This window comes from Martes martes, assembly GCF_963455335.1.
Source record: "Martes martes genome assembly, chromosome: 8".
Classification (NCBI taxonomy): domain Eukaryota; kingdom Metazoa; phylum Chordata; class Mammalia; order Carnivora; family Mustelidae; genus Martes; species Martes martes.
Genome location: NC_137895.1, coordinates 124,777,248 through 124,790,863, shown reverse-complemented (window position 1 = coordinate 124,790,863; position 13,616 = coordinate 124,777,248). Strand labels below are relative to the sequence as shown.

The 13,616-nt window shown below is 39.6% G+C and overlaps 1 protein-coding gene across 1 annotated transcript in view; it reads left to right on the top strand.

The window, feature by feature from the left end:
* The first annotated feature begins 8,237 nt into the window (after positions 1–8,237).
* The window catches only part of DNAJC1 (DnaJ heat shock protein family (Hsp40) member C1), a 220,476-nt gene continuing 215,097 nt past the window's right edge, over positions 8,238–13,616 (top strand). Inside the window, exon 1 of the mRNA XM_080811148.1 lies at positions 8,238–8,778. Within this exon, the coding sequence (XP_080667274.1) occupies positions 8,566–8,778 (213 nt within the window). The 5' untranslated portion in view covers positions 8,238–8,565. The remainder of the gene's footprint in view (positions 8,779–13,616) is intronic.

The following is a 13,616-nucleotide window of genomic DNA, read 5'->3' as shown; positions in this document are numbered from 1 at the left end:
ACAGACTGGGTGGCTTATAAATGACAGAAATTTATGGCTCACAGTTCTGGAGTCTGGGAAGTCCAAGATCAAGATACTGACATGGTCCCATTTTGGTGAGGACACTCTTCCTTGTCCATAATTGGCACCTTCTCACTGTGTCTTCACATAATGGAAGAGGCTAGGGATCTTTTTTATAAGAGCACTAACTGATCCATGAGGACTTCACCCTCATAACTTAATCACCTCCCAACTGCCTCATCTTTTAACACTGTCACATGGGCATTATGGTTCCGACATATGAATTTGCTGGGGACACAAACATTCGCATCATGGAGGAAGGCTTACACAGGACAGTAAGTATAAAGCACTTAGTGAAACTCTCCCTTTCTCTTCTTCTCTCCCTTTGAGGCCAAAGACATAGATGGACCTGGTTTCCTGACTCCTCTTGTCTGTATTACTCCTTTGGCACTTACCATCTACTGCTTTGTACATGTATCTTTTTACATGTATCCATATTATCTTCTTTATCAAATTATAAATTCTCCAAGGGCTGAGAGCTTGTCTTTTTCTTATTTTTCCTTCTCTTGTGACTGTGGCATGTCATAATACAATGTCTTCTATATGGTAAATGCTTAGTCAATATTTGCCTTTTAATTGTTTGGCATAATAAAATTCTTCATTGCCTCATATCCAGTATCTTGAGAACAAATGTTTCATTTATTTTGTGTGTTTTTTTCAGCTGTTTTCCCACTTGATTTTAAAACAGCTGACAATTTAAAATAGCCAACAAGAAATTAATGAAGACCTTCCTACTTCCTAGAAGATCATCTGAGTATATTTCAACCAATGTCTCCATAAAGAGTAGAAAAATAAATACCAGCCACGGTTGCCAGATAATATACCCAATTACAGCTGAATGCCAGATAAACAATAGGTAATTTTTTAGTTTAAGTATGTCCCATGCAATATTTGTTATTTATCTGATATTCAAATTGAATTAGGTATCTCATATTTTTACTTGATAAATCAGACACCTCTACTGTGAAGGCTTTAATTTTTTTTTAAATTGTGTACAAGCATTATTCTTTCTGGAAATGAGAATATTCTCATGTGCTTAAAATATTGTTTTTTGCCAAAGGTATACAGCTTGAGACATCATGATGAAACAAGCCTTAGCCACAGATATGACCTTACATGGAAAATATATGTAATGAAAAAGCTAATGAAGGGTAACATTGACTAAAATATCAACACGCATTGCTTTGAAAATAAATGAAAACAGTGATGTTTCTGTGAAATGCAATCCTGTACTAAATGAAAGCATTGGTTGGGCTTCAAGGTCTTTTATAGTAAGTGTATAAAATTATTGTAGTATTTGCATATCTCAGTCTTCCTGGAAATACTATTGCTCTCCATGTTGAAAACATGGCTTAGAACTTACAGGAAAAAGCTTGAAAATTTTTGAATTTTCTGTAGCATAAGATGAAGGTCTGATGTGATTTCAATTTATTTAGATGCTTAATTTTAATGGATATCATAGGTGAGCATATTCCTCACAAGAGACATAGATCCCAATGAAGTGTATTGTTGGTTCTCCTACTAAGTCATAACTTGTTTTGCAATTCCATTCAGCAATGATGCAAAGAGTTTTGCTAAAATTTAGATTAGCAATTTTCTATCCTTGCTGATGTCAAAATAATGTTCTTGCAAACAAATTGAAAAGCGAAGGGTTTGTATATTTTCCACAAATGGATTTTAAGTCCTCTGAAAATTTTCACTTGGAAAACTTAAAATAAGTTGTTAAGAATTTGATAAGATAATTTGAATTAGTGATACAAATAATTTTTGGCAAAAGAAAAAAATCATATTCATCTAATGATGGGAAAATTTCCAAATACCCATTTCCATGCTTCTTTTGTAGTCTGAGCTCCATTCTCAGTGGTTAAAGTATTGCTTTTGCCTTTAAGAGATTCTGTGTGTGTTTTAAAATATTTTTAGGAAGTGCTAGATAGCATACTTTGGACAAACACTTGCTGTTACAAAAAAAGATCAGAAAATCTGGCCCAAAGCCAGGTGCTGACAGAACACAACCATGGGAGGCTGGTTGAAGCCAGTGTGAGACTGGTCACTTGGCCTAGGTTAGTGTGAGCTGGAGAGGATTTGAAGAGATGCACCAAGGTGTCTAAAGTAGGTTGTAATGTATCAGAGTGAAAACCTTAGCTTTTGAGCAATTAATCACTGGGCCCAGCTGGAGGAAAATGAGAAAGAAGGAGCTGATTTTGCCAATTCACACTAAAATAAGTTAAAAATAAAAAAGCAAATTGACAACAGTAAAAAAGAATACTTTATTTCCAAATGTCCCTTGATCGCTAATATAAAAGGGCTGGGTCATAGAATATTCTTTAGTGTGTCTCTAAATGGACCCTTAATAAGGACTTTTTGCAACTTCTCTTTCTCCTTCAGTTTGCTTTCAGTATTTATTTCAATATGGTTTCACCTGGACAAAAATGTTCTTTAGGTGAACCCGAGGTGGTATCTGGTCCAATTCTGTACCCCCTGGAGACAGTCCTGGTGGTCAGGGCTGACAGTACAGATAATGACCAGACTGGGGGTGAGCAGTTGAGGGAAGGGAAAGTAGCAGATCTTGCCAGACCACTGTGGTGTCTTCACTCTACTCCAGGCCTAATTTGAAATAGTGGCATCATTATAATTGATTCAGGGAAATGTGGTCTCAGCAGGTACTTAGAAGCAGGAAGAGGGCGTAGAAAACAAGCCAAGAGAAATAAAATGTGTTTTTTTCCCTATACCACAGATACCTTGATTTCAAAAATCTCTGTTTTGCTTCCATTACCAGAATTTTTACCGAGTTGCAAGTCAGAAATAATCCAATATCCTGAAACTTCAGAACACAGGATTTATCAATATTGGGCCACACTTTTCACCTCTTACCAATAATTTACTGTATCGATAATTTTGTTGTCTATTAGGTAGCCACAGCTCTGGTATTTCACTAAGTGCAGTGATATCAACTTCTCAAAAGAGATCATTTGGGAATTGATGTGCTTATCAAGTATTAATATCATCTCACAGTTTTAAAATTAACAAGTGGTAAGGTATAAAATAAGAGTCAATAAATCCGATTTTAGATGGAGTTAAAGGCCTGAGTACAATTAATCACACAAAGTTAACAAAAAAGCAGAGCTGAAATACATGCTTGGGAGACCACTGGTTAAAAGATAGCATGTGCTGGGACGCCGGGGTAGCTCGGTTGGGTAAAAGACTGCCTTCCATTCAGATTGATCCCAGGGTCCTGGGATTGAGCCCCACCTTGGGGTCCCTGCTCAGAGGGAGCCTGCTTCTCCCTCTGCCCCTCCCCCACCACTTGTGCACACACACACACTCTCTCTCTCAAAAAAAAAAAAAAAAAAAAAGCATGCACTAAACGCAGTTTAAAGGCCAGCCTAGACAAGGTTAGATCAGTATTTCAAAAGTTCAATTTCTATTTCTCTTCCTCAAGTGTATGAAAGGAGAGGGAAAGGAAGCAGAAATTTCTGCTTCAACACCTAAAAATGATAGTAAATGAATGGGCACCTGGTTATTGGCAACTTGTTCAATTTTCTCTTTTGTAAACATGATTCTTCTTAAATTTATAGATTTTGGCTAGAATCTGTATCTCTTAACTTGAAGCTACTGAAATCCTAACAACAACAAAAACTACGTTCACGCAGGTAATTTTTTTAGGCTGTTAAAAATAACCTTTGCCTGTAAAACTGTTCTTTGCCCCCTGGTGGTGAATTATTATTATTCAAGTTTTAAAAAGTTAAACGACTAATTATGGGGTCTTGGCCTAAGAGTCTTTCTGTGGTTAGCAAAAATAAAAGAGAATTATGTATTGGAAGGAGGGAGAGATGAAGTTGGGCCATAGGCATAGTAAAAGAATTTAAATTTCCCATAGCCTACCATTGGGAGCTAAGTTTTCCTTAATCTATCTCTATTTGTTTCCATGTTGAATATATTGCTAATTCAGTATTATTTTAAAATTCTGCCTCCTCTTCATAAATTAAATAATAGGCATTTATATGAGGCATGGAATTTCTATGCATGAACTAATGCCTTAGCTGTGGCCTGTTGACTGAGGTGAACAGCAACTTTGTACTGTTTTTCCCTTTGTATTCCAATTTGGCATCACAAACAATATTAGGACTCAGTGGCAGAATGCCAAAACCAGGCTGTTCAGCCTGAAAGAGTAGATGATGAAGGGGTCTGTTAAAATTTTCTTTTGCACACTAATTGGAGCCTTTGTATATGAGAAAAATACAATGATTGCTGTGCTCCTGCTGAACTGAGGAGTCAGTAAGAGAGAATTTATTTCCTCCTTGGTTGGCTAAAGGGAAAAGGAGAAAAACTAGTTTTCAAATTGTAAAAAGTAATTCAAGTGAGTTACTAGAAACCTTTGGAAAAAATCAGTGATAATCTTCAAATTGTAGAAGGTGAGAGAAGAAAGAAATTTTTAACATGGATTGTGTTGTGACACATTGAAGTCTATGTAAAGCGGAAAACCTCATTATCTGAAAATACAAGGCTACTTCAGGGTAAGACAATGACCAGTGACCGTTTAGTGACTAAATCATTGAATGTGAATATTTCCCTTCCTTTTGTTCAATAGAGTCACATGCTTTTAATTAGGTATCTATTGTACAACCTTAAGCCGGATTTAGCCCCCAAATTGTGAATGATTTATAGAGTTGAAACAAGAAATTAAACTGGCTTTGAGAACCAGTCATTATTTTGTAAAGATAGTCTTGTCTCCCACCATCTTGGGCAAGCCAGTGATCGGATAAATTCCTAGTGAAGTGGGCAATCACTGCCTAAGTCTAGTAACAAATGACTTAAAGATAACATTTTTTTAAAAGATTTTATTTATTTATTTATTTGAGAGAGAGAGTGTGAGTGAAGGGGGGGCAGAGGGGGACAGAGAGGGACGAGCAGACTTGGCGTAGAGCGCAGAGCTCAACGCCAGGCTTGATCTCACATCCCAGAGATCATGACCTGAACTGAATCCAAGAGTTGGACACTCAATGGACTGAGCCACCCGAGCATGTAAACATTTAAGAATAGGTAAAATTTATTTTGGAACCTTTAATACAAGGTAGATGGAGACGTCCCATAAAATAATAGTAATGTTTAAATTGCAATTACTATATACTGGGCACTCATTATCTCACTGTATTCCCACAAGGACCTTTAATTTTGGAAGTAATATTACCTTAATTTTACAGATGAGGAAGCTGAAAGAGAGGGATCATGCTATAGGAGATCCAGGTGGTAGAGCCAGGATTCAAATTTAATCAGTCTGCCTCTAGAATGTGTGCTCTTATACACTATGAGATTATTCAAGTTAATAGTACATTATTCAGAGAAATGAAAACCATATGTCAACTTTTAGAAATATATTTATTATTTACAACATGGAGAAAATCTGTATTTATGAGGACCTTAAAATGATTAAAATTCAAAACTGAAATAAAAAAGGAACTACTTTCTAAAGAGGTGCTTCCCCCAAACAGTATTTTCCTAAACTTTGTCAGTTCAATATAAGTTTGTGAATAGTGTTTGAATAAATAAAATTACTGAGTGATAATGTTCCATTAAAGAACATTAGAACATTAAAGAACATTAGAACTTCAAGTCCTATATTTGAGAAAGAGTTACAATGGAGCAAAAGAGAAAATTTCAAGATTTAATGAGAGCCAGATATTTCTAAATCTTAGGATGAATAGACCTAATCACAAAACAGCAATTTTAAGAGAGGTTTGGATTTTTACTATAATAAGTATTATATATTCAGTTCTGTCGGTATGGTTAAGTCTGATCTAACCCAAAGTGAGGAAGAGACTACCAGATAGCTTCTTCATTTTTTTTTAAGATTTTATCTATTCATTTGACAGCAGAGCACAGACAGAGGGAGAGGGAGAAGCAGGCTCCCTGCTGAGCAGAGAGCCCCATGTGGGGCTTGGTCCCAGGATCCTGGGATCATGACCTGACCCAAAGGCAGACACTTAACCAACTGAGCCACTTAGGCATCCCCAGATGTCTTCTTTAAACCTCTTTGAGTTCTACTGGTCCATGAAATTACCAGTGCTCTTTCACAATCACTCGCAGAAAATAAGGGTCATTATGATGTTCAAGTTCATGCATAACAAGATCATCACATAATCTTTATGTGGAAGACCCATCCAACAACCTAGATCTTTCTGCTTTCCTCATTGCCAATTGCATATTCTTATAAGATATCTTAGACACACACACACACACACACACACACACACACACACACACACACACACACACACACCAGCTTAGCCACACACTATCAAAGTTAATTAGGTTTAGAAAAGGTCATCATGGTGGAGCTCCCATTGTGGGATTCGTGCCCTTATAAAAGGAAACACAGATCTCCATAGACCTCTCTCACTCTCTCTCTCTCCCTCTCCCTCCCTTTCTCTCTCTCTCACTCCTTCTCACTTGCCCCAGTCCTGCCTTGTAAGGGTAAGAGAAGAGGGCTCTCACCAGAACCCTACCATGCTGGCACCCAGATTTCAGACTTCCCAGCCTCCAGAACTGTGGGAAATAAATGTCTGTTGTTTAAGCTACCCAGTTCTATAGTATTTTTTTGTAGCAGCCCTAGAAGATGAAGACACCCCTGTTCTTGTATCTTTGAAATGTAAGCCTCAGGATCAAATTAAAATGTGATGAATTCAAGAATATATACTGTAAAGCAAGATATTCTTGCATTCATTTATGACTATTTAAAAATATTTTTAAGTTCTATAATAAAAAGATTTCTTAAGATTCTTCCTAGCTACTATTTTTCTAACCTTTATCAAATATAATATACACTTACTATAAGAGTGAAAGTAGTTTTATCATTCTCCCATTGAGCTTAACTTAACTCCTATTAAGCTTCACTTCCCCAAGATGGGAAAATTATAACGTAAAATTTTAAAAACTGGGCCAGCACCCTGAGTTATACAAGCATATGTTTCGTTCTACTTCCTCAAAAAGAGTAGGGAGTCAGGGAGGAGAAGTGTAAGATGCCTAAGAAGAAAATACAGTTTATGCAAGAGAAAGCAAGAGTAGTAGAGGAAAAAATTAAAACATACCAAACAGAAGCACTGTAGAACTAGGAGGTAAGACACTGGTGGGAAGGAGGAAAGGTTTACGCCTAAATGTCTTTTTTTTTTTTTTAAGATTTTTTTAAATTTATTTATTTGACAGACAGAGATCACAAGGAGGTGGAGAGGCAGGCAGAGAGAGAGAGAGGAAGGGAAGCAGGCTCCCGCAGAGAGCCCGATGCGGGCCCGATCCCAGGAGGCTGGGATCATGACCTGAGCCGAAGGCAGAGGCTTAACCCACTGAGCCACCCAGGTGCCCAGCCTAAATGTCTTTTAAAAACATCTCATTGGGAGCTCTTGGGTGGCTCAGTGGGTTAAGCCTCTGCCTTCCGTTCAGGTCATGATCCCAGAGTCCTGGAATCGAGCCGCACATCAGAGATGTGGGCTCTGAGCAGAGAGCCTGCTTCTCCCTATCTGCCTGCCTCTCTGCCTACTTCTACCTACTTTTGATTTCTCTCTCTGTCAGATAAATAAATAAAAAATAAAAAATAAAAAATCTCATTGGGAAAGGAAACCCAATTGGAAGTGGGCTAAGGTGGGTAAACTGCACTTCCTTAAGACCGTGATTGCGTCACCATTATGCTTTCTACCAAGCTGCCTATTCTATGGTATTATGCCTATGAAACTTATTTAGAAGTATACTTTCTGTGTTGGTCCGAATTCCATTTCCGCTTCACCTCTGCCATAAAGGACACTCTAGACCACTCACCAGTTACGCCCCCTTTCAGGCGTGGGTTCAATTCTTCCTATATCTTTATGTGCTGACAGTATAATGAAATGTTTGTAACAGGCCATAATCAAATCAGTCTTAACATATGCCCTTGTTTTCACTATGGGGGGAGGAGAGTAAGAAGGTAGACGTTTCTAGGGAAATTTATACTTGGGATGTTTTAGGTACACGCATGATTCCATGTGCCTTAATCTGTGTAAATAAACGTACAGCTCCTCAGTGGGTGTCAGCGACAAAAAAGCATTTCTCCGAGGCCGGGATCTGGGGCACCCGGCTTCCCTACTTCCGGCCCCGCGCACCCTCCCGCGGTTGCTAGGAAACGTGATGTCACCGGAAGAGAGGCCTGGGATAGGCTGAGGCGAGGGGAAGCCTCTCCCCCTCTGCAACCTCAGCGCCCGGCGCTGGCTTTACAGCTGTTTTTAGGCCTGGGGGTGAGGGTCTGCGGAAGGTAGAGCGGGCTGCCTCTCCGCCCGCCCACCCGCGGCTGCGTTCGCCCGCTCCTGCCGCCCTAGCCCAGACGCTGGGGGCGGGAGGACGAGGGCGCTGGGAGGGCGACTTCCGTGCGGCTGCCAGTGCTTCTGACTGACAGGCACTGTCCCCACAGCCCGCGCTGCCCGCCACGTCCCCGGTCTCGGCCGACGGCACAGCGTGGCGGGTGACCTTTCCGAGCCCAGCGCGATGACGGCTACCTGCTCCCGGCTGGCCCGGCTTCCTCGGCGCCGCTGGCGTCGGCCAGTCCCGTTCCCGCCGCCACCGCGGCCACTGCTGTTGTTGCTGCTGCTACTGGCGGCCGTAGGGCCGGCACACGGCTGGGAGAGCGGAGACCTGGAGTTATTTGACTTGGTGGAGGAGGTGCAGCTCAACTTCTACCAGTTCCTCGGGGTGCAGCAGGTAAGCGGGGCCGCCGGCCCGCCCGAGGGCTGCCCCTACTTCGGCTACTCCGGGGTAGAAACGTGCAGGTCCGGGCTGAAAGGAGGGGGTGGGGCGGGCTTTGACCCTGTTTCCTCCGAGGGAGCCAGGCGCCGCGGCCAGCACCTGGTCATCCTGGGCTCTGGCTGCCTTCCTCATCTGGGCCCATCAGGGTCTCCTCGTAACCCCAGCCGCAGAATTTGCCCCCCTTCCCCCGTTCCTCGTCGCCGTGCTCCTCTTCTCAAGTTCCGGTCTCAGTGACAGGTTGGACAGTGCCACCGGCCTGGAGTGGTGATACCTTCTCTTACCTCTGCCATTCTGGGGGAGATCCTTCCACCCAGCTGTGTTGGAGGAAGAAGGAGGAGGAGTATGGGTAGACCTTTTACACCTTCCCTTTCCTGCTCCCTGAATGTGGAAAGAATAGTCATGGCTTCCCTAAATTTTCACCTACCCGGTTACACTTATTTTAGTTGCTTTCTTGCCTCTTCCTTTCCCGGAAGATAGGGAATGCCTTTTGGTCGGCGTCTGTGTTGCAGAAGTTTTTCTTGCCCCGTACTTTGGACTTTTTAGCCTGTTGGATAGGGGTTCGTATCACGGTTTTGAAATCTGGTGGATCCTGAAGCCTCCACCGAGTTGGTCCTAGAATTAAAGAGGCTCTTAAGTTTTCTGGGCATCGGAGGCACTTGGGGTGCTACAGGAAGAGAAGCCCAACCAGTAGCACAAAATCGTTTTCTTTTTGTTTTCCTTTCATTTCTTTTCTTTCCTTTTTTAGCTTGAGGCTAACTTGTAAAGTTCGTTTGTTGCGCTTTACTCCTACCTTGGGAGTGGTAAGTGAGGGTAGCTATCCAGTCTCTGTCTGAAACCTACCGCCAAGGAGAAGATGGCATTTCACTGATTTAAGGATTATGGGGTGAAAGATTTAGAATTTCACACAATCAGATTGAGTCCTTCAAAAAATGCTTTGAATGGTTATGTGGGTAAAAAAAAAAATTAAGGTTTACCAACAATTGTCATCCTAGACAAGATATGAATATGATATGTCATTGATGACTAGGTATGAAATGTACATTTCCCCCGATAAACTATCATAAATTTGTATGAACTATTGAGTTTGACACTAAATGGAAATTTACATTTAATGAAAAATAATGGAATATAAAATTGCTTTTACCCCAGCACAATGATTTTAAGAATTTCATTTTTGTAAGTTATAAAGTGTAAGCATTTCGCCACTTAAGATTCTCACCTGCAAACAATTGTGTGATATGTCTAGATTCATTATCTTCACCTGGTGCCATTTCACCTGGTGCCACTTGCTTCTTATGGAGACAAAATATATCTCATTTTCAGAGTGAATGATACTACAATATGTGTAAAAATCATTAGTGAAAATATAACTCTGAAGACTTGTGAATATCTTTAATATCAAGAATACTTTTTAGAATTTATCATGATTAAACTCTAGCTAGAGTCTTTTTTTTTTAAGATTTTATTTATTTATTTGAGAGAGAGAACACAGGGAGAGGGAGAGAGAGAAGCAGACTCCCTGCTGAGTGGGCCCCTCCCCCCCACCGCCCACTAGCCCCAGAATCATGACCTGAGCAAAGGCAGGACAGTTAATCTACTGAACCATCCAGGGACCCCTGGAGAGACTCTTATACATAACTTGTCCAGAGATCTTGAAGGTGCTTTCCAGTTACTCATGGAAAATTAAGGCCCTTTAAAAGAATACAGAAATTTAGTAGCAGTAGTTTAAAATTTAGATTGTATAATCTAGCTTGCATGTGAACCCTCATAAAATTTTCACTTCCAGTTTCATGCAGCTTAATTTCAGAGTTAATTAAGCAGTGTGAATAACCAGAGCGCTTCCCTGTGTGGACAAGGATGGGAAAATAAAGAAGCATAGATGATCAAGAAGATTCTATGTCAAAATAGAATTCGAAAAGAAGGATCCAGGAAATTGTTTTTAATCTGTTTCTCTACCTAGCAGTGTGGAAATTGGAAGGAATGCCAGAAGAAATTTTATCCTACCCAAGCAGAGACACTGATTGGAACAAGTTGTTTACATTACATTGAATAGTAACTTTCTTGAAGGACTTTTAGTGGACCAGAAATTTGGTAGAGACAAATGCAGCCTCTTTTTGGTTCTTAATGTGTAATTTTCAGGCCAGAGCCAATCAGTCTTTTAGTGACTATCCAGACATGAGGGACCAGGACAAAGTAGACAGGTTACTCAGAGTTGTTACCTGGCTCTGTATACTCATCAGTTTTGTTGTTAATTCAACAGAAATTTATTTGGTGCCTGCTAAATTTTAAGCACTGAAAATTGACTGGTACATAAAACAAAACCCCCTAGCCTCATGAAACTCACGTTTTAGTAGGGGGAAATAATTGGAAACAACCAAACAAGTAAATATAAGTCAGGTGGTCAGAAAAAGCCTCTGAAGGAAGTAAGGGTTGAGTCATGTTGACAATTTGGGAAGAGCATTCAAGAAAGGCAAACGGTATATGCTAAGCCCTTGAGGCAAGAGCTTGCATGATATTGGAGAAACAGTGAGGAACCCAGTACAGCTGAAGCAGGGTGAACCAGGGGGACAGTAACGTGAGATGAGATCAGAGTCATGGACCTCGGCTATTATAAATAAGTAAGTTGGGGATCCATGTTGGGGGTTGAACTGAAGAGGTACATGATTTGACTTAAATTTCAGAATGATTATTGTTTGAGGAGTGTCTGTATGTCATTAGTTACTTAGTGGGATAATTGTGATGTAGAATGTAGAGCGGATCTGATCAAACTGTAGATTTAGTTGGAACAAAGAGCTGACAGAATTTTACTGATTGTTTGAATGTGGGATATGAAGGGAAAAAGTTGAGGATAATCTAAAGCTTTTGGCCTCAATAATTATATAAATACTTGTCTAATTGCCGTTGTTACTACTGAGATGGAGAAGCCTGATATAGAAGCAGTTCTGGTTGGAGGAAAATCAGAAATTTGTTTTTGGTCATGCTAAATTAAATGTTAAACATTCAAATGGATCTGGAATATAGACGGTTGGTTATATAAGGCTGGCGTTATAAGGAGAAAGATTTGAGCTATAGCTATAAATTTGAAAGTCATTGGCACTTAAAAGGCAATTTGAAGCCACAAAACTGAGTAAGTTTACCAGGGAGAGTGAAAGTAAAAAAAAACAGAGGTCTGGGAGGTAAGCCATGGGCATTCCAAACTTTAAGAGTCAGGGAGATGTGGAGAACCAGCAAAGGCCATGGAGAAAGAACAGCCAGTGAAGTAGGAGGCAAACCAAGAAAAAGACGGTCTCTTTCAAGTCAAGAAAGTAGTGGATATTCTTTCCTTGTTGAAGATTTGTCCGTATGGTCGCGGGTTCATTCTTGGTTTTCTATTCTGTTCCATTGATCTATGTGTCTGTTTTTGTGCCAGTCTTGATTACTACAGCTTTGTAATATAACTTGGAAGTCCAGAATTGTGATGCCTCCAGCTTTGCTTTTCTTTTTCAAGTTTGCTTTGGCTATTCAGGTTTTTTGTGGTTCTATACAAATTTTAAGATGGGTTATTCTAGCTTTGTGAAAGATGCTATTATTTTGATAGGAATTACATTAAGTATGTAGATTGCTTGGGTGATACAGACATTTTAACAATATTTATTCTTCCAGTCCATGAGCATGGGATGTCTTTCTATTTCTTTGTGTCATCTTCACATTCTTCAGCAGTGTTTTACAGTTTTCAGAGTATAAATCTTTTACCTCTTTGGATGGGTTTAGTCCTAGGTATCTTGTGGTTTTTGGTGCAGTTGTAAATGAGATTATTTCCTTGGTTTTCTTTCTGCTGCTTCATTATTGATGTATAGACATGTAATTGATTTCTGTATGTTGATTTTGTATCCTTATTAAGTTCATGTGTCAGTTCTAGCAATTTTTGGGTGGAGTCTTTTGGGTTTTTTACATAGAGTCATGTCATCTGCAAATAGTGAAAATTCTACTTCTTTCTTGCCAATTTTAGATGCCTTTTCCTTTCTTTTTGCTGTGTGTTTGCTGTGGCTAGAACTTCCAATACTATGTTAAATAATAGTAGTGAAAGTGGACATCCTTGTCTTGTTCCTGACCATTGAGGAAAAACTCTCCCCATTGAGGATGATATTAGCTATGGGACTTTAGTATATGGGCCTTATTATCTTGATGTATGTTCGCTCTTAGCTTACTTTGTTGAGGGTTTTTATCATGAATGGATGTTGGGCTTTATTATCTTGAGGTATGTTCACTCTTAACTTACTTTGTTGAGGGTTTATCATGAATGGATGTTGTACCATCAAGTGGGAATAAATCCCACTTGCTCATGGTGAATGATTCTTTTAATGTTCTGTTGGATTCAGTTTGCTAGTATTTTATTGAGAATTTTTGCATTCAGGTTCATTAGGGATATTGGTCCATCGTTTTCTATTTTTGATGGAGTCTTTACCTGGTTTTGATATCAAGGTAATGCTGGCCTTATAAAATGAATTTGGAAGTTTTCTTTTCTATGTTTTGGAATAGTTTGAGAAGAATAGGTATTAACTCTTCTTTAAATGTTTGGTAAAATTTGCCTGTGAAGCAATCTGGCCCTGGACTTTTGTTTGTTGTGTGATTTTTGATTACTGATTCAATTTCTTTGCTGGTTATTGATCTGTTCAAGTTTTCTATTTCTTCCTGATTTAGTTTTGAGAATTTACATGTTTCTAGGAATTTATCCATTTCTTCCATATTGTCCAATTTATTGACATATCGGTTTTCATAATATTCTCTTATAATTATGTTTCTGTGGTGTTTTT